This window comes from Lithobates pipiens, unplaced genomic scaffold (assembly GCF_037356315.1).
Source record: "Lithobates pipiens isolate NorthernLeopardFrog02 unplaced genomic scaffold, aLitPip1_a1.2 Scaffold_19, whole genome shotgun sequence".
Lineage (NCBI taxonomy): Eukaryota > Metazoa > Chordata > Amphibia > Anura > Ranidae > Lithobates > Lithobates pipiens.
In genome coordinates this window covers 218,021,719-218,043,651 of record NW_027507764.1, presented here as the reverse complement: position 1 = coordinate 218,043,651, position 21,933 = coordinate 218,021,719, and the positions used below count along the sequence as shown (strand labels likewise).

Genomic DNA, 21,933 nt, shown 5'->3' with positions numbered 1-21,933 from the left:
AAATTTGCTTTGTCAAATTTCCCGAGTACTGGTTGAATATGGTTTGCAATATGCACAGATGCACAAAGTCTATGGTGGCTAAGGAAACAGTTGTTAAAACGGAGTTCCACCCAAAAGTGGAACTTCCGCTCATTTGTCTCCTCTCCCCCTCCGGTGCCACAATTGGCACCTTTCAAGGGGGAGGGGGACAGGATACCTGTCTTTGACAGGTTTCCTGTTCCCACTTCTGGGTGTCCATGCCACGGCCCATGATGTCACTGTGGGGCTCCCTTCTCCTCCATCCTCCTCCCCCTGTCACCGGGTCAGTAGGTGAGAGGAGCGGGGCCTCGTGCATGTGCAGTAGGGTTCCTGACGTGAAGCCGTTATGCCGCGTACACACGACCGGACTTTTCGAGGGAATAGGTCCGACGGTCTTTCCGACGGACTTTCGGTGGACTTCCGACGGACTTTCCGAATGAATGGACTTGACCTCACACAATCACACCAAAGTCCGATGGATTCGAATGTGATGACGTACGACCGGACTAGAATAAGGAAGTTCATAGCCAGTAGCCAATAGCTACTCTAGCTTCGGTTTTTGTCCATCGAACTAGCATACACACGAACGGATTTCTCGGGCCGGCAGAGTTCCGGTGGGAAAATTTAAAACATGTTCTATTTTTAAAGTCCGCCGGATTTTTGGCAAGCAAAGGTCCGATGGAGCCCACACACGATCGAATTGTCCGACGGACTCGTTCCATCTGACCTTTGCTGTCAAAAAGTCCGGTCGTGTTTACGTGGTATAAGGCTACACTGCCGGGTTCCTTACCTGCAATGGCGACGACAGCACCCGACAGCTGATGGAAACATCAGCTGTGGTGCCGACATCGGTGGACTCCAAGACAAATAACTGTCCTATTAAAAGTCAGCAGCTGCAGTAAGTGTAGCTGCTGGCTTTAAATTTTTATTTTTTTGGGCTTACCTCCGCTTTAAGCTCCACACTAGGTAGTACTACACACCGTCTAAACCTCAGTCCCAGAAACTTGTTTCAGAGGCTGCCAAGACAAAGGTTCAAACCTCCATATTTTCTGGAGCTGTAGGCCGAGTTAAGTTAAACGTAAAACGTTAAATGCAATGCATAGTTAAGGGAAATCAATAAATCGCCACCAGCACTTTTCTGGAACTATATCCCTTTATATCCCTTTATTCACTTCTAGTCCGAGCCAATTTGGACATGACTCTCCTACATGTAAAAACATATTTTTGCTAGAAAATTATTTAGAACCCCCAAACATGATATATTGTTAAACAGAGGACCTATAGAATAAAATGGTGGGTGTTGTATATTTTTATGTCACACGATATTTGAGCAGAGGTTTTTAAAATGCATATTTATTGGAAAAAATACGCTTTAATATTTTTTGAATGCACGAAAACGAAATACAACACACATTTTTTTTGTAAAATCTAAAAGATAATGTTACACTGAGTAAATAGATAACAAACATGTCAATCTTTAAAAATGTGTCCACTTGTGGAATGGCGCCAAACTTCGGTACCTAAAAATCCCCATAGGCAATACTTTAAAAGTCTTTACAGGTTACAATTTTAGGGTTATGTAGCGGCGGGCTCCTGAAGAGCACACGCTATGTTTTTCAAAGTTAAAAGCTTTACCCAAACTACAGTTTGGTTTTGACTAAATTTGGCTTCTGTGTCAGTCTGACCGGACTGTGAGATGTTTAGCCTGGCCACAGGGGGCACTGTCTCTGGTGGCAGGTGTGGAACTATGGTCTGGTTAGGCGCTTGAATTATTCCCTCTCCGAGTCCGGTCAGTGGGAGTGGCCCTCCTGCTGTGCCCTCTGGAAGAGGGTATTTAAGACACGGACATCACGTGGTTCTGGGTTCCAGTCCAGTATGCTGTGCTGAGAGTATGGTCCTGGTCCTCCTGACCAGCCCCCGGGAAGGCTATGGCCTGGGGTGCGGTTCTGACTTTGATGCCTCGGTGCTGGCTAGCCCAAGGGAACTAAGGAAGGATTCCAAGGTGAATGGGTGCCATCTCCGTTCCTGGAGAGACCCAGTGTACTTCGAGCATTCCAGGGGAGGAATCTTTAGAAGAACACCACGCGTGAGGTTGGTTTTCTTGACTAAAGCCTGGAAGAGCTGAAGTAACTGAGAGAATCCGGTCTTGGGGATATTGCCAAGTGGGCTGAAAATATCCAGATTTCCTACAAGTGTTCTACCGCTTAGTTTTCCCTACGTGTTATGCAACAATGTCGGTGATAAAGACTTTGTTCCTAAGTAAGCACCTTGTTGGCTGCTAGGCCATGTGAGAGAGGGACTGTCCAACCTGAGTGCTCATCCAGCTGCGAATGGCTATTCTCTGGATGCAGTCAAAGTAAGCAAGTTCCATAACGTTTATAGATTTTGACATTGAGAGTACCTGAACTTTCCTTTCCAACCCTCTGATCCCAAGTTAAAAGACTGTTCAATGGTTGACATTTGCAAATAAAATCCATTCAACTGGATCTATTGTCAGTCTCAAGTTACTGGGCCATCTACCACGGGACATCCCCTAGACGTGCAACAAGAAGAAGCGGAAGGTAACAGTAAGCCCAAAAATAACCAGCATCTCCTTCGGGGGTTAGTGCTACAGTTACATGGGAGTTCTGGTGCTAGAACTATTGCTCTTGCTCTGACGTTTGCCGTCATACCTCACTTATGTGGTACGATGGGAAGACAGGGGCGCTTTAAAAAAATGTTTTAACTGTATTACTTTATTTTATTTGAATAAACATTTAAAAAAAAATGTTTAGGAACTTTATTGCTGTCACAAGGGATGAACAACATCCATTGTGACAGCATGGGTCGTGACAGGTCCTTTACTGGAGAGATTTTGAGTCTACTAGGCCCCAGATCTCTCCTCTGGCCTCCAAAGCAGCTAATGTCACATGATCAGACACAGAATGGTCTGATCTGCTGCTTCACTGACCAGGGAACAACATCAGCTCCGCTCACTGTGAACCGTGAGTCAGAAGCCGCAAATTGTATCCTTACCAAGACACCCTTCCACCACCTGCAAAAGTATTTCAGCAGCTCTTTAGCCACTTGGATTATTTTTACTGGCTTCAGAATCGCCAGGTGAAAAAACTGACACCTCGGCTGCAACGATGGCAATGAGATATCACTCTTCCTATCCAGTGACGTATGGGTACGTTGCTGGACAGGAAGCAGTTAAAATGGACTATGCCAGATTCAAAAATTCCCTGCCTCCTATTTTGGTAGCTTTACTGATGTGTATCGCAGATTCAGGTTTTTCTCAACAGAGTTCTTAGTAGCTCCACTTTTACAAGTTAGCACTATTACTGCACCCAATTCAAAAACAATTAGCTTCAGTTCATAGATAATGAACCTGGAAGAAATTAAGACCAACTATGCCCCGTATACACGATCGGACTTTGCGACAACAGAAACACGGATTTTTGTTTGAAGGATGTTGGCTCCAACTTGTCATGCATACACACGGTCACTCAAATGTTGGCCAACAATTACAAACGTAGTGACGTACAAGACGTGATATCTCCATTACGAATGCTAGTTATATCTCCAGCTCGTACTTGATTCCGAGCACGCGTGGACTTTTGTCCGACGGACTTGTGTACACATGATCGGAAAGTCAGACAACAAACATTTGTTGGCGGACAATTTGAGAACCTGCTAGCCAACATTTGTTGCCGGAAAGTCAGACAACAAATGTTTAATGGAGCATACACACGGTTTGACTTTCCGCCAACAAGCTCACATCCAACATTTGTTGTCGGAAAATCCGATTGTGTGTACAGGGCATAAGTTGGCATACAGAGACAAGTATGTTGTCTGTGTAGCAGAGAGGAATATTTGCTGCCGCTACCCATCCTTTCCCCACCTGTCAATGGTTGTGAAAGTGGTTATAAACCCTAGGACCAAAAAAAAAAAAACCTGCAAGACAAAGGCATAATGAGCTAGTATGCATAGCAAACTGAGTTTTACATTTGAAACATGGTACAAAGGATAAGGATATGCAGCAATCCATGGAACCAAGCAGCAATATTTTTTCAGTCTTTTGCACTACACTAAGCAGCTGAAAGCTAATTTTGATTGCTTGTAGGAATGAGCCGAACCCCAGATCCCGGCCTCCACCCCTGTGTGAAATGGCAAAGGGTACCCCTAACATTTAAAAAAAAGTGTGAAAATGGTAAAAATTACGTGACACGGCTTGGGAAAAGTCCTTTATTAAAAAATAAAAATGTCCCACAAAGTCTTCTTCTTCTCTTGCTCCGCCGACGGACCAAAAAAGAAAAAAAAAAACACGCGACTGAACAGCCTCCATGGGAGTCTCCCGCTGTATGACGCGTCTTCGCTTTGACAGTTCTTTTATAATTGAGGGCAGGGCCACACTGTGACATTCCTGGGTGACCCCCCCTCTGAGTCAGAGGGGGGCAGGGGGCGGGTACGAAGTTTAAAGGAATATTTCACTTTTATTGTTTCACTTCAAGCATTATTAAAGTCACTGCTCCTGAAAAAAAATTCAATTTTTTTAATTTTTTTTTTGCATTGATACGTGTCCCCAAACACTTTTTATGACGATACAATGCATATAAGCCTTACAAATTATCACTGTTGATTTCTCCCATAGACTTCTAAAGGGTGTGATATATACCGTACATAAACATTATATATATAAACATTATTTATATATATATATATATATATATATATATATATATATATATATATATACACAGGTGTGTTTATATATATATATATATATATATATATATATATATATATATATATATATATATAATTATACTATTTACTAAGGTATAAAAGGTTTTAGCCAACAAAAAGAGCTTTATATAACACATATCGTTTGAAAAATGATTAGTGAACATCTCTTTAATGCTTACAAAATTTTAATAGTTTCGCAATTATCAGTTTTCTGTGGAGATAGAACTGCAATTTCCCAAAAGAGAAAATGCTTAAGAGCCTGAAGAACATTAAATGAGACAGGTCTGCTCTATGTCCCAAGGCAACATGAAGCCTTAATACGGTTCTTATTATATGTCTGACAAACCTGTCAGACCCCCTAATTTTATATGTAGAACTTTGAGATATTAGCCATTGAAAATCTGGGTCACAGATCATCTAATTGGAATTGCACATCACAAGACCACAAATTGGAAATTCTGTAAAAAAAATCTTTATATTATATGTGGGTGTCTGGTTCTGATCTTGCTGCACCCACTTTATTTTTGCATTTGCTTTGTTGGACAGCAATGAGATAAATATAACCAATTAAACAAAAATATAATTCGTTTGTAAATGTACATGTCAATAAATTCGTTTAAATACAGCATATCTAAACCCAAGAATAAAATCAACTGAACTCCAGATCTTCTGAGCCCGTGCCGGATGTCATCGCACCCCTGGCCACTCATGTAGCGGGAGGTCACAAACCCAAAAGTAGGACCAGGAGAAGATGTCAGCCATATTCAGAACAAAACAGAGAAAGACCACACATTCCACCACCCTAATTTCTATGGCAAAAGAAAAAAAAAACACCCTATGCCACTCCTCCGCGTATAGGAGGCTACTGCCGTAACCAAAAAAACCAACATACAAAAAAACGTTTCTTTTCAGGATGATTCATCAAGAAAGATCCACCCCAAAAAGAAAAAGACGGTTACCATGGCTGTAGCTGCAAATAAGGGAGAAGGAATGTATTAATCCAACAAATTAATTTTATTATATCAAAAAACCACAATTATATAAAATTACCTAGACAAATGAGTTCCTTAAAACCAATCCAAAAGTAATAATAATACTTTTTATTATTTACTATCAGTGTAACCTTAAAGCGCAACTTCAGTTATTTTTTTCAACTTTCCATCTATTAAATCTTCTGCCCTTGTTGTTTTAACTTTGGATAATAAAACTTTTTTTTTTCTGCCAGTAAATACCTTATACAGCCCACTGTTTCTTGTCTGTTAAAAAGCATAGCCTTATGACATCATGCACAGCGCTCTCTCTCACTCTTGGGAGAGTTTTCCAGGAAGGCAGGGGGGATGAGACATAAGAGGGCAAATAAGAGCTGCAGAGCTGGAGGATTTGCCTATGTGTGTCTGTGTAAATCCAGGAAGGAAACAGACAGCAGCTTCAGCTGCCCACAGTTAAAATGGTTGACTCAGTGGAGGGAGATTTCTGCAGCCTATTTGGCAAGTACAGAACCACAGTATATATAAAATAATATCCAAAGCGGTTGGAGGGAAACTTCAGAATGGCAAAGATGTTTTAATTACAAATTATGAGCAGACTGCAGTTCCACAGCTGAACAGGTATCATGAACAGCAGTGAGCAACTGGCATACCCGAGCCGTGTGGAGTCACTCCTCACATATCTGGGGGGACCACATTCCGAAGTGGCGGACTGTGTGTGGCCATAAGGAAAGACGCCGATTAGCCTGGATCAGCAAATTGGCCTCAACTACACACCACTGTCATCTGCATCCAAGCTGTCATCGAGACACGTAATTATTTTATGCACAAGCAGAATAAGCTGCATATACTTTTTGTGTTTATCGTGTATTTGATGGAATATTCACCATTCATTCATGCTCCTATCATGGGAACTTGACATGTTCTTTGAGCTACAACCCATGATCTATGTTTATCTTCCATCCCTTGAACCTACTAGAGGGCAGTGTTTATGGATTTGAAGCATCACACATTTTCCAAGCACAGTTTCTCATCACGGTGATCTTCCCTGCCATGAACTGTAGTCCTTCAGAGTTTTGATTTATGCAGCGGTGCTGCACTCTCCATATACAAATATTGACCTTCAGGACTGCCTGGTTCGGTGGTGTCACCCACTACATTGCATATTGCCCCAGTTGCAGTGCATTGATAGGGTTTGAATGTGGATACATGCTTGGTGTCTAGACGCTCTGTTTGTTTTTTTAGACAGCGTTGTCTTTTAGATGGTGTAAAGTGTAGGAATCGTCAATTTTACGCTTTTTTGTATCTATTTTGTATTATAATTTTTTCAATACATTTCTATTTTGTTTAATGGTTTGGTTATCTAGATACTATTTCCCTGTGGCTCTCTGTGGGGCGCATTGCACTACATCCTTCTCTTTGGTATAGTGTTTTTCTTTTAAATCCACTTTAGATACATACAGGTAGTCCCTGGGTTACAAACAAGATCTTGGTCTTTAGGTTTGTTCTTAAGTTGAATCTGTTTGTAAGTTGGAACAGGTAAATTTTTTTAAGGGTAGCATAGGGAAGGGTTATCATCATCCCTGTAACATTTGTTTTGCTGTCTGTGCCCCTGTTCAGAAGATTTCACCTCACTTTCTGTCCCAATGACAATTGGATTTTGAAAATTTTGGGTTGTTGTGGAAACAAGGATTGGTGATAAAGCATCAGTGGAGACACCTTTTTCCCCATACGTCTAAGCCCACACGGTCGGACATTCCGACGGAAAATGTCCGATCGGACCGTGTTGTCGGATAATCCAACTGTGTGTGGGCTCCATCGGACTATTTCCGTCGGAATATCCGACGGACAAAGTTTTAGAGCTGGGCTCTAAAACTTCCCGACAACATGATCCGATCGGACTTTGGCCGATTTGTGTGTAGAAAATTCCAATCGGACAAAGTACCACGCATGCTCAGATCAAATTCCTAGACCAAAGCTATTGGCTACTAGCCTGAACATAGTCCCGTCGTAACGAAATAACGTCATCACGTTCTGAACGATCAGATTTTCCGCCCACCGCGTCCGACCGTGTGTATGCAACACAAGTTTCAGACAAAATCCGAAACTTGTACGGACAATGTCTGACTTGTACACACGGTCGGACATTCCGACGGAAAAGGTGCGATCGGACCGTGTTGTCGGATAGTCCGACTGTGTGTGGGCTCCATCGGACTTTTTCAGTCGGAATGTCCGACCAACAAAGTTTGAGAGCTGGATATAAAAAATTTCCGACAACATGATCCGATTGGACTTTGTCCGATCGTTTGTAGAGAATTCTGATCGGACAAAGTGCCACACATGCTCAGATCAAATTACGAGACCAAAGCTATTGGCTACTAGCCGCAACGTAGTCCCATTGTAACGAACGAGACAACTTTGTCCGACCGTGTGTATGCAACACCAGTTTCGGACAAAATCCGTCTGAAAAAATCTGATGGATTTTGTTGTCGGAATGTCGGAATGTCCGACTGTGTGTGTAAGGGCTTACAGGAGAGAATTTCCCTTGCTAGGGGTAGATTTTTCTCACTTCCTGTTGTCTCCCTCTGTTTATAAGTAGGAGTCATCTGTAAGTCAGATGTTTGTAACTAGCGGACCACCTGTATCTGGTCAAATGCTAAATCTACATAGGTATCTTGGTCCTGCCAATGACAGCAAATCATAGCCTCTGGAGGTGCTCACAGGGCTGGAGGAGATGTAGAGGTGGTCCGCCCACAAGCTGTCATCACTTCTGCCCTATACCCACAGAGGTCCCGGAACTTCTCCCCCAGCCCTGTGAGCACCTCCAGCGGCTGTGATTTTCTATTATCGGCAGGACTGGGACACCTGGCAGATTTTGCATTTAACCAGATATATACTTAATATGAGTGCTAACATTTGTAATAAACTGCCCACTAGAAGGCACCTTTCCTTTTCTATACACACCCACACACACACAGGAGCAGTAGTGGGAAATCGCCAGTGATTCAGGCAGGAATCGCACCGCATTCCGCTTTAACTTGGATGATATTCTTTGCAGTGTGATTTGCACCCATTTATTTTGTATTGATGCAAATCGCACTGCAAAGTATCAGGACTAGACAAGCATTTGACCAAAAGTATCAGTACTCATACTCGTTGATAAAAAAAACAAGCATAGGGGCAATCCTAGTTCAAGATATTGATTACAGTGTATTTTACGTAAAATTGTTACACCTTTTATTGGATGAACTTTCTATCCATGCTAATTTACTGGTCTAATGCCCTGTACACACAGCCGGACCTTCCAGCAGAAAAGGTCAGACGAAATCATTTCATTGTATAATCCAATCGTGTGTGGACTTCATCTGATTTTTTTTTTCAAAAATTCTGACGGACCTAGAAATAGAACATGTTTTAAATCCTTCCAATGGAATAAATTCCTATTGGGAAAACCATTTGTCTGTATGCTATTCCAACGGACCAAAAACTACGCAAGGGCAGCTATTGGCTACTGGCTATTGAACTTCCTTTTTTTAGTCCTGTCGTACATCATCACGTTCTAAACGAACAGACTTTAGTGTGATCGTGTGTAGGCAAGTTCATTTCAGTGGAACTCCATCGCAAGGACCATCAGAGTTTATTCTGATGGAAAAAGTGGTAGTGTGTACATGGCCTAATAGACTGGTGCACAGTGGTGTAGTGGTTAGCACTTTCACCTAGCAGCAATAGGGTTGCTGGTTCAAATCCTGACCACGACACTATCTGCCTGGAGTTTGCATGTTCTCCCTGTGCCTGCGTGGGTTTCCTCCGGGTACTCCGGTTTCCTCCCACACTCCAAAGACATGCTGGTAGGTTAATTACACCCTGTCCAAAAAATTGGCCATAATATGTGTATGTCAATGTTGTAAGTGTGTTGGGACTCTACAGGTTAAAGGACCACACAAATAGCTGCAGATGAACACCGGTGGCAAGAAAAAGTGCCCTAAGGCGATTCAGTTCGTATAGGTAGCGCTATACAAGTCATTCATTCATTCATTCACAAAGCAAAATCCTACAAACAATTTTTTTTAATTCTAGTTGTTTTCACACATAATAAAATAAAGCTTTTATTATGCAAACAAGGAGTTCAAGTTTGTGAAGAAGAATGTGGTCTGCTAGGACAGGAAGTAGATGACAGCTAACATACTTTGGATATCTCTTTAGTAAGTTGTATTTTCTCAAATTGGGAGATATATCTAACCCGCCACTTCCCAAGATAAGCGTCACTGTCATCAGCCATGCTTACATCAAGAAAACCAACACATTTTTTTTTTCAACACATCCTCCAGAACATCAGTTTTACAGAAATCAGTTGAAACAACAACTTAGTGCCGGTTCACACAGGGGCAACCCAACTTACAGCGTGACTTTGCAAGGTGATACGGAGGCAACTTTAGCAAGACTTTGCGCAACTTACAACATGACTTAAAGTTGCCTCCAGGACAGGTGACTTTGGCTGTGTCCAGTGACAGAATAATCAGCTCTGTGGGAAGGGGTTGCCTGGGTAAACGTGGGAAGTACCTGGATAAATTATTTTCTTTTTCCTGTAAAGTCGCTTCATCCGACTTGGAGGCAACTTCCACTGAAATCTATGGGTACAAGTCGCCTTGAAGTATTATAGGAACCTTTTCTGAAGTCAGAGCAACTTCAGTAGTGTACATTAGGACGACTCTCATTCACTTCAATGGAATTTCTTATGTCCAGTGACTTGAGGTCTGACAAGTCGGATCCCAAGTTGCTGTAGTGTGAACCGGCACTAATTTAGAAGAATATTATTGGGGAATTTTTAGGGTGCTTGCTTTCTGCCCCCAAATCCTAATATATGTTCACAGTTCACAACGCTAAATACAAAATAAAATTTGAAGAACATGTAATTGTTTTGTTTCATAAAGCCCAGCATTGCAGCACCTTCCTTAAAAATATTGGTAGCTTAGCAGTAGTGCTTTTAATAGCATTGAGCTGGACAAGTATGCAGGTCAGGAGTGTCTTGAATTTACATACATGCTTGCTTCAGATTAGTATCTTTAGATGGAATGAAGCCATTAGATGAGCATGACAGTCAAACAACTAGTATCTTTAGTAAAGCGTCAAAGATGGCAGCCCCAATATCAGTACAGACTTCCATTATATAACAATGAAAATACTGTAGATGCAAAATAAGTCCATGTAAGGAATCCAAATCACCTCATAGTAACAGCAACTAGGCAGATGATGGCTAGCTTATGAAAACCCAAAGCTTGAGCTTTGCAGAGGTTAAAGGCAGACTTCAAGGTTTTTATGTGTATGTTCTCCTATACCATATTGCACTTCAAAACCTTTGAACTATATCCAGTAAGGCTAAAAGGGCCAATAAGTGAACTTTTAGTTTAGATAGCCCCCTCACTATATATATAGACTTCAATGGGATTTGTCTCTAGGTTTGGGTTCGCCAAATTATGAACAAGAGTTGCCAAACCCTTGGCAAAGCAAACCCTGCCAGATTCTCCCATCATTATCAATGAATAGTTTTAAGAAAGCATGCTTTATATTTAAGTGTGCTTACGTTCCACAAAGTAAGAGCTGGCGTCAATCTTCCAGACTATCTGCCCCCTGTGAGAGCCATTCACACCACGGTTCTTGTAATCCAGAAAATTTTCAGACAGCACTTCATCTGCAAACAAGGTTTAGAAAGTTTAATGAGAAACACACAGATACTTGAAAAGTGTATCTAAACCCAAGAACAAAGATGTAATATACTGTAACTTAACAGTCTTTAGATGTGGGGGCTAAAAGTTCTTTTTTTCAGAAAAGTACCTGCTGATCCTGCCAAAAATGTCGTGTGTTAGTAACTTCACCTGTTTTGAATTGAAATCTCAATGTTATCAACTTTCTTAGTTCTTTTGGTGAACTACAGATCACTTCCCTATATGCTACAGAGGCAGGAAAGAGGTAGTTGTATGTTGTAGCCTAGGTTGACAATTCTGCTCCCCCATTGATAGAGTAAACTTAGTACATTTTGTCCCCCTAGGACAAAAAGTGTGTTATTTGCAAGATCACCAGGTGATAATAAAGAAATGCAAGCAAAAAAAGTCCAGCCACCACATCTAAGGATTACTAAATTGCATCCAATATGTCTGCGAATGAAATTGTATGGAATAGCTGGGTGTTTTTGTAAGGCACAGAGCAAAATAGAAGGTCAGTAATCCTTAGAAGGGATGAGCAGATGTTCGGATGTTTGCAGAATTTAGAATATTATGGGGCGTTCGTGGGAAATTTGAGTGCCCGCGAATGCTCCATAATGAACTGCTGGATGAACTGCATTGACGGCTGCTGATTGGCCAAAGCATTCACCAAAACCTGCATGCTTTGGCCAATCACAGCGCGCAGGGTGCCTTTGGCTAATCATGGTTTAGGGGGCTAAGTCCACGCCCCAAACTATGTAAGACCTTTGGGTCTGGTATGGATATTAGGAGAACCCCGTGCCAAAATAAAAAAAAAAAATGGCGTGGGGTTCCTCCCCCAAAATCCATACCAGGCCCTGATCCAAACACGCAACCTGGCAGGCTGCAGGAAAAGGGGGAGACTAGAGAGAACCCCTTGAACTGTATGAGGCCACATGTCCTCAACATGGGGAGGGTGCTTTGGGGTCCCCCCAAAACACCTTCTCCCCATGTTGATGGGGACAAGGGCCTCATCCCCACAACCATTGCCTGTGGGTTGTGGGGGTCTGCGGGCGGGGGGCTTATCGGAATCTGGGGGCCCTCCCCCTATGTGAATAGATATTGGGTACATTGTACCCCTACTCATTCACCAAAAAAAGTGTCAAAAAAGTAAAAATGACAGGAGACAGTTTTGGACAAGTCCTTTATTAAAAAGGAAAAAGGAAAAAGTGTTCATTCTTCTTCAATCACAGTTTCGACGGACCCAAGAAAAAAAAAAGAACGGGAAAAACTCAGCATCAATGGAAGGCGTCCCGGCGACTGCAGCTTTTATACAAAGACAGCTGTTATATAGCTGAGGATGGGCCACCCAGTAACGTAAATGGGTGACCCCGCCCTTGCCTATATAACAGCTATCAAGGCAAAAACACAGCAGTCACGGGTATGCCTCCCATGGAGGCAGAGTTTTTCCGTTTTGTTTTTATTTCCTTGGGCACGTCGAACACTGTGATTTAAGATGAATGAACACTGCGGGACACTTTAAAAAAAAAGTTTTTTTAATAAAGGACTCTCTCCTGTCATTTTTACTTTTTTGATGACTGAGTAGGGGTACAATGTACCCGATACCCATTCACATAGGGTGGATGACCTGGATCTGGGGTCCCCCTTATTAAAGGGGGCTTCCAGATTCCGATAAGCCCCTTGCCCACAGACCCCCAAAACCACCGGGCAAGGGTTGTTTTGAGGGGGACCCCAAAGCACCCTCCCTATGTTGAGGGCATGTGGCCTGGTATGATTTAGGAGGGGGGCTGCTCTCTCCCCCCCTTTTCCTGCTGCCTGCCAAGTTGTGTGCTCAGATAAGGGTCTGGTATGGATTTTGGGGGGGGGGGGCACAATTTTTTTTTATTTTGGTGGGGGATTCCCATTAAAAACCATACCAGACCTGAAGGGCCTTAAATGGATTTTGGGGGGGACCCAACACCATTTTTTTTAAATCTTGGCACGGGGTTCCCCTTAATATCCATACCAGACCCGAAGAGCCTGTTACGCGAGTAGTTTTAAATAAATTTTTTTCCTTTAGAAATGTAATTTTGCTGTGGTACTGTTATGAACATGGAAAAGATGTGCTAATTTACAGGCACAATATTTAAAGGAATATTTCATGTTTATTGTTTTACTTTAAGCATTATTAAAATCACTGCTCCTGAAAAAAATGATGTTTTTAAAACTTTCTTTTTGCATTGATACATGTCCCTTGGGGCAGGACCCGGGTCCCCAAACACTTTTCATGGCAATAACTTTATATAAGCCTTTTAAAATGAGCACTTTTGATTTTTCACGTTCGTGTCCCATAGACTTTAACACATTTTTTGCCTGCTCACATGTTCTGCTGCGAACCGAACCGGGGGGTGTTCGGCTAATCCCTAATCCTTAGTGACCAATCAGAATTCTACTTAATAAAACTGACATCTGGTTGTTATTGAATGTAAGATGTTGCATGTCTTTTGCTATTGTTAATCCTGTTCTGCTGAGAAAACCCTTTGGTGAATCCATCTTCCAGGTGCAATAGATATTTCAACCTAGTAAAAGCATAAATAAAAGTACAAAAAAACTACATAAGTTATTTGTTGATATGGCAGCGTCATGTAGGCACTGCCAATGCTATTCATACCTTCAATAGCTGTAGATGTCAATTATAGCTTACTTATTAAACAGTACACCGCAACATTTTACTATCCTATCCATAGGCTCAGGGGGGCTTCTTTTAGCTGGTTTGAAGGCAGCATTTCCTACCACCTTATGGCCCATTTCACACGGGACGGATCAGTAATGATCCGCCCCGTGATGATCCGCTCGCTCAGCGGGGATCGCTCCATTGTCCCCGCTGAGCTGGCTGCGGACAGGGCGGTCTCCGCACACTGTGCGGGGACCGCCCTGTCAGCTCTCCGCTCTCCTCTATGGGGATCGGATGCGCACAGACCGTCTGTCCGTGTTCATCCGATCCGCTCTGCAGACGGATAGAAAAATAGGATTTTCCTCCGTCTGCAGAATCGGACAGTAGCGGAGGCGGACGAAATCGGGAGTCTGCGGATGTTCATCCGTAGACACCCGCTATCCCATAGGGATGAATGTATGCCCGTATTTCATCCGCAAATGGATGGATGAAATACGGACATATCGTCTGCATGTGTGAAAGGGGCCTATGACTCCTGCATTTTTGTGATGACATCTCATTTCACCTAAACAGTATTCTTATTCTCCAAAAAAAATGCATAGGCATCCACTACTTATTTGCCTTATAATCTATTTTTCATTAAATTGTTTTTTTTTTACTGTGTTTTCTGCCTCCTTGTAAACTTTTCTTGCTTGAAGCTTGTTTGAAACAAGCAGTGCATGTTCATTTCGGACTTTTTCCGTCGGATTTTCTGATGCACGAAGTTTGAGAGCAGTATCTAAAATTTTCAGACAACAAAATCTGATCGTATAAATTCCGATCGTGTGTAGACAATTCCGACAGTGCCACACATGCTCAGAATAAACTAAGAGACGAAAGCTATTGGCTACTGGCCCGTTTATAGTCCTGACGTACATGTTTGACGTCACCTCGTTCCGAACGATCAGAAATTCCGACAACTTTGTGCGACCATGTGTATGCAAGACAAGTTTGGGCCAAAATCCATCTCAAAAAATCTGACGGATTTTGTGGTCAGAATGTCCAACCGTGTGTATGGGGCATAAGTCAGATTAGGAATTTGGAGCTTTTTTACAGGAAAAATAAATAAAAGGAATTTGAAGATTTGAATGAGTCTGAAAGCATTAAAAGGTACTTTTTGAGTTAAGAATACATACTTGAATAGATTTTTTTTTTAAAACTAGAGTTTAAGAACACAGATGTAACAGGCAGAATTGATGTAACATGCCAGAACCTATTCACCTTACTGAAATTTTACTTTTACAGCTAATTAACCTGATGTTATCTTTGATGTCTATTTATAAAACATTTGTTGCAGTAATATCTGAAACCTTTTTGCAAGCTGAATGACATTTCACAATATGTTTTCTAATAGATTAATTCTTGTCTCTTCTGTGCCATCTAGTGGCCAAAATGTGGTATATTTTCTCATTGAAGTATTTCAGAAAACCTTCCCACCTTTTGGCCACTAGATGGAGCTGATGACACAGGAATTATTCTATTAGAAAACATACCATGAAATTTCATTCAACTTGCACAAATGTTTCTAACTTTTTTGCAACACGTTTTACAAATGGATCCCTTTGTGTAATGAAATGCTGCTGATACTGCCAAGAAGAGTAATTACTGTCAAAATAACTTTAAGTGCAGATAAACTGTACATTGTAATGGCAATAAGTGTGTCTCTGCAGGGTATAAAACAATATAGCTTGTTAGTTCCCCACTCATGAATGTGCTGATAAAAATACTTGGCTGTTCAGGTAAATGCCTAAATACACAGCTTCATATATGTTAGATAGAAAAAAGTTAGTCCTCCAGTACCACTGTGAACTTAAAGCGGACCTACTCTGCATCCGAGCACCACAAACCAAAAGTTTAATTTAATTTATTTTTATTATTCAAAGCACACTCACCCATCCATGCATGTCTCCATGCTTTAAGTAAGGGCAGATGATTCATGTATCATTTACTTCCTGGAATCCATCTGCCCTTAGCTCAGGCTTGCAGGCAGGAGGGTGTGCTTAGCTGGCAAACCCCTCCTCCTCTCCTAAAGACTTCTGGGATGTATGATGTCATTTGCCTAGGCCTGAAAACCAGGAAGTGACTGAAGAGATGTTTATAACAAGTGAATATAAATAAATATTATTTTTATTATAATACATTTTATATAAATATAAAATAATCATTTGTCGTTGAGTCTGTAGTGGCGCTCTGGGTCATACTTTTGAATGTTTTGTTTTATTTGGGAGCCCTATGGACTCCACTTTGTCAACCCACTTTTTATGAGGGAGTAAATAAATTTATATTGTTGTACATCATTTAGTTGTTTATGTATATCCATCCAGTGGATCTCTTCCTGACAGAATGCACATACCCATATGTATTTTTTTTCTTAAATTATAACTGAAGGCAAAACTTTTTTTTTTTTTTTTTTTTTTAGTTTTGGATAGAATGAAGAAGTATTAGAATACTTGTCGCTTTTTCGCTGTCTGTGTCCCAATTGGGAGATTCACCCTCTCTATTTGTCCTGTTTACCAATTCCATCAAAAGTGGGGAGGATATCTAACAATGGGGAAAGCTTGGAGGGGAAGTGTTTGGCCTCACTTCTGGCTGTGCCCTGCAGGGGGCATTTCTGGTAATTCATATCATTATGAACTAGTTTATAAATATCAAGAGATATGCCCCAGTTGATGACCTATGGTGTCAAAACACGTCGGGCCTGCTTATTATGCCTTCCACATTGCTTTTATATGATTTTTGTGATCACATCTTTTTATCCTCTCTGCATGTTATTTGTATGATCTTAAATATTTTTTTTTTGATTGACCTGCACCATTGAGAGCCACCCTCTTTTTCCTCTACAGTCCTCCGCTCTACCAACTGAGCTATCGAAGGAGCTTACCCTCTTTTTATATTTTTCCATATACTCGTTTCCTGTTGAGAACTTCTACTCCCGTGGCTATCCACTGGATTGACCCGCCACTTGGTCCACTGATGCTGTCCGGTCGCTTGGTTCAGAGTCCAGGGATCTACCGTCTTGTTCCATTTGTCCCTTCCATCTCTACCACATTAGAGCGATTGGAACGATAGAGCTCAGAGCCCGTTAAGACTCACTGCCATATGGAAGGTGGGTACATCATATCTGGTAAGTGTGTTTCATCTTTTCCATTTCAAAAAATTGATTTGTAATCTTCACCTGCATCCCACTGATTTAGTTTGAAGTTGAGCCATCCTTCGTCTTCAGAAGTGGGCCTTTAACTGTTGGCACTTTCTGGACTTTGGTGTTTACAACTTTTGGAAACACACATCATGTGTCGTTTTATCGTCACACAGTAAACTGTTTTCTTTATACATTTCAGTACATTTCACTTTTTGTGTATCACCTCATTATAGTTTATTGTTTCTGATGTCAGCACGTTTGCACATGCACCTCAGTCAGTGATTTATTATCACTCTCCTATTAATAATCTTTCATTACTGTGTGCTTTCTTGTACACAGAGGTATTTCACCATTCAGCGCTACACTAATTTGTTACACAGCTAAAGGATAGATACCAGCGTGTGGTTGTAAATGGGGTTCACTCAGAACCAGAGGTGGTTGGTGGTAATTTTTTTTGAGGGGGGGTGGCTAACAGTGCACTTGACACACCACCCCCTTCCCTGCACTGGGTTGGGACGGGTCGGTCCGTTCATTCGGTCAGTGCACTTACCTCAACCACAGGTGGTTTCCCCTGGGTCTCCACCGCAGACATCCTGAGCAGGCATCTCCTTCCCCTGCTCGGCGGCTTCCATCGCCCTTCTCCTCAGTGGCCAATCAGAACGCTTCTCCTTTCGGCCAATCGGGAAACGCGTCTCACACTTTCACATCCTGATTGGCGGAGAAGCAATCCACTGTTAGAATAGCGAATAGTCATTCGCTATTGTAAAACACCTGGGTGGGCTCCGAGTGCAATGAGCCCACCAGAGCCCACCCTATTTTGAAGCCTATTAGAGCCTCTGGCTCTAATCAGGTGCTTAAAAAAATAGTCGCTGTAGTTCATGTGCCCAGCATCCTGAAAGGGGCCGGACTCATGAGTAGGGGGTGGTGGCAGCTATGGAAAGGGAGGCGGCGCCCATGCACCCTTAATGGATGGGCCGCTCCTGCTCAGAACAGAGAGCAGTCACTAGTGGTGTACCACAAGTCTCTGTACTGGGTCCTGTTCTATTTAATCCCTATGTAAGTGATATAACTAAAGGTTTGATGGACTAGGTATGTATATTTGCTGATGAAACAAAGGTAATAGGGTTAATATCCCCGGAGGTGTCTGTAATATGGAACATGACTTGGCATTGCTGGAAGATTGGTCAAAGCAGTGGAGACTACAGTTCAATGTTTCTAAATGTAAAATAATGCACCCACAGAGAATGAATCCTTGAGAGAGTACAACACTGGGGTTACAGTGTTAGCCAGCACTACAGAAGAAAAAGATTTGGGGGGGTACTTATTTTAGATGATTGCAAAATGGAGCAAACAGTTTGACCAGGCAGTGGGAGAAACAAAAATAATTCAAGGATGCATCACTAGAGGGATCGCCAACAGTAGGACAGAGGTTCTGATTGCTCTATATAGATCTTTTGTGAGACCTCTTTTAGAATACTGTGTCCAGTTCTGGTGACCTCACAATATATTGTTAAGATAGAAAGAGTCCAGAGGTGGGTAAACAAAAATGGTGAAAGGTCTGGGAGATAAAACATCAAGAGTGACTTCAGGAACTGAGTATGTAGAGTCTGGAGGAAAGAAGGACAAGGGGAGACATGGTTGAAACCTTTAAATACATCAAGGGGGTGAATAGGGTTCAGGAGAGCAGTTTTTTTTTAATATGAAACCAAGATCAAGAACAAAGGGGACATGACCTAACTGGAGGAAAGTTTAAAACTAATCTTAGAAAGTATTATTTTACAGAAAGGGTAGTTGATGCTTGGAATAAACTACCAGCAGAACTATTGAGACAGTCAGCAGTAAATGGCTTCAAACATGCTTGGACATTAAGCTAAGATCTATAGTGAAACAACACAGTTAACGAAAAAAAGAAACAATAAAAAAAAAAAAAAAAAGTCAAAAACAAAAAGAAAATCAGACTTGATGGACTACTCTGTCTTTTTCTGCCGTCACTTTTTTACCCTTCTATGTTTCTACTTGCTGTTTTGGCTATGGGACAGGTAGTGAAGGGAAATCTCCCAAATGAGACACAGATTTAAAACCTAACCAGAGTTATAACCCTCCCTAAGGCTGGATTCACACCTATGCATTTTTAGTGCTTTTTGCATTTTGCAGATTTGCTCTAAAGAACATGGTTTCCTATGGAACATAGGTGCAAATCTGATATATGCAAAAAGCACTAAAAACGCATAGGTGTGAATCAGGCCTAAGGCTGGATTTACACCTGTGCATTTTTAGCGCTTTTTGCATTTTGCAGATTTGCACCACAGAACGTGTTCCATAGGAAACCATGGTAGATGGACTGTAGTGCAAATCTGCAAAATGTAAAAAGCACTAAAAATGCATAGGTGTGAATCTGGCCTAAGGCTTGATTCACACGAATGCGTTTTTTGATGCATTTTGCATGTTTTTTTAACATGGGTTCCTATGGAACATGTTCACATCAATGCATTTTTGTGCCTCTGCCTTTTTAGAAAGGGTCTGGGACTTTTTTTCATGCAAAATGCAGCGTTTTTCATGTAATAGAAGTCAATGGACCTGCATCAAAAACGCAAGTACCGCGTTTTTACCGTGATTTTGCCGCAATTTGTGTTTTGCATTTTTTCTTTATTTTTTTTCACTGTATATAGCTGGTTGCTAAGCAACCACCGTGTAAAAAAACCGCAAAACGTGGCAAAATCGTGGTAAAAACGCATGTCTAAAATGCGACAAGCACCACAAAAAGCACTGCAAAAACGCTCAGAAGCAACATGCATAGATGTGAATCTAGCCTAAGGCTGGATTCACACCTATGCATTTTTAGTGCTTTTTGCATTTTGCAGATTTGTACTACAGAACGTGTTCCATAGGAAACCATGTTAAATGGGCTGTAGTGCAAATCTGCAAAATGCAAAAAGCATTAAAAATGCATAGGTGTGAATCCAGCCTAAGGCTTGATTAACTGTGTTCCATAGTTTCCAATGGAACACATTCCGTAGTGCAAATCTGTAAAATACAAAAAGCACTAAAAATGCATAGGTGTGAATCAGGCCTTACTCTATACAAAATGACAGAAAAAGGTTAGTTCCAATTTGTTTGTACACCTGTGTGAACTGTTCTCTTTATCAAAAAAATTGTAATTCTGTTCAATCTCTTTTGTCATCCAGACATCTCTGCCTTAATGCAAAAACAGGCACCCCTATTTTGGACTGTAGCTTTGCCTATTTTGAAGAGAAATTGTGTTACAAAAGGGGGGAAATGGTGGAAAACTGAAAGAGAGATGGGGGTGGGTAATGTGTTGTTGTTATTGTTACATGCAAATTGTATAAAAAATGCCTCTTTGCATTCTTTGTGTACAAATGTGTTTAACTAGAAATGTGTATCACAGTGAAAATATATATAAAAACCCTTTACTTTTAAAACTCAATATCAGCTGTTCATTTAAAAGTGCTCCCCACAGCACTTGATAAACAAACACATACATACAGTATATAAGGTGGTGCTATACAAATTTCATACATAGTTACATAGTTAGGTTGAAAAAAGACCATCATAAAAACAAATGCTCACTCACATTCGCAAGCTGGATAACCTCTGGTACCCAAAACAATCAGTCACTTAAGATTATAGGAAATGTCGCCACTCTGTTCTCACCTGAGGTCTGCGTGCATTTCAAATACCAGAAATTGTGTCACCAGAGTTGGTGTCACCGCAAGTGACGACCACAAGTCCCACCTCTACGCATTTCATCTATATAATATACTCAGGAAGCTGTCCAGCCATCATTTTACTGAAGACTTTTATACCCAATACCGGCTTCTAATTAGTTATTGCTTAAACCTATTCATTTTTGCTGATTGAAGCTGTCCAGCTGTTTCAGGCACAGTGAAGTGATATAAAGGCGTGAAGAGGATTGATTCTCCAACTTTTTTTTGGACTTTAATATTAGGCACAGAGATTTATTATTTATATTGGGGGTTCACTGGAAATGTATTTAGCTCTGTCATAGCCATAGCCATAATGAAAAGGAAAAAAATCACCAATAGTGCTTATATCATAAGATAATAATATTTTTTTTCTTTCATTTTAATAATAAAATGACTTTATTCACACTCCATATACTACTCACATTTACAAGGTACTTGTAGCGCACCACACTCTTGCCGCATTTGTTTTAAACCATTTAATTCCGTGACACCATAACAGCTCAGCAGCAGTGGTGGCCCGTCCATAGAGGGTGCACGGGCGCCGCCTCCCCTATCCATGCGTGCGGCCCCCTGATCTACATAGTGGTGCTGGACCATGGATTCAAATGCAGCAGGGTGTTTTTTTGAAGCACCTGATTAGAGCCAGAGGCTCCAATAGCCTTCAAAAAAGGGTCGTCTCGGAGTGAAGAGCACTGTGCTCCGAGCCCACCCAGTTGTGTGACGATAAGCAAATACATTTTCGCTATTATCACACTAAAGGTCCTCCCTGCCAATCAGGATGCAGACCTGTTTCCCAATTGGCCAAAGCCTCAGGCGATCCTATTGGATGCCTAGTGCTTTGGCGGAAGAGGAGACACACAGCGGAGGAAGCTGGAGGAGCGAACACCAGAGCCACCGCGGCCACTGCCCGCACTCCAGAAGAGGACACCAAAGCCCCGTCACACGA

The 21,933-nt window shown here is 41.6% G+C and overlaps 1 protein-coding gene across 4 annotated transcripts in view; it reads right to left on the bottom strand.

Moving 5' to 3' along the window:
• Window positions 1-21,933, bottom strand: part of HECW1 (HECT, C2 and WW domain containing E3 ubiquitin protein ligase 1) — a 422,188-nt gene that overhangs the window by 200,193 nt on the left and 200,062 nt on the right. For all 4 annotated transcript variants that reach the window (XM_077491691.1, XM_077491690.1, XM_077491692.1 and 1 more), the window contains one exon: window positions 11,314-11,421. In XM_077491691.1, coding sequence (XP_077347817.1) covers window positions 11,314-11,421 — 108 coding nt within the window. The remainder of the gene's footprint in view (window positions 1-11,313; window positions 11,422-21,933) is intronic.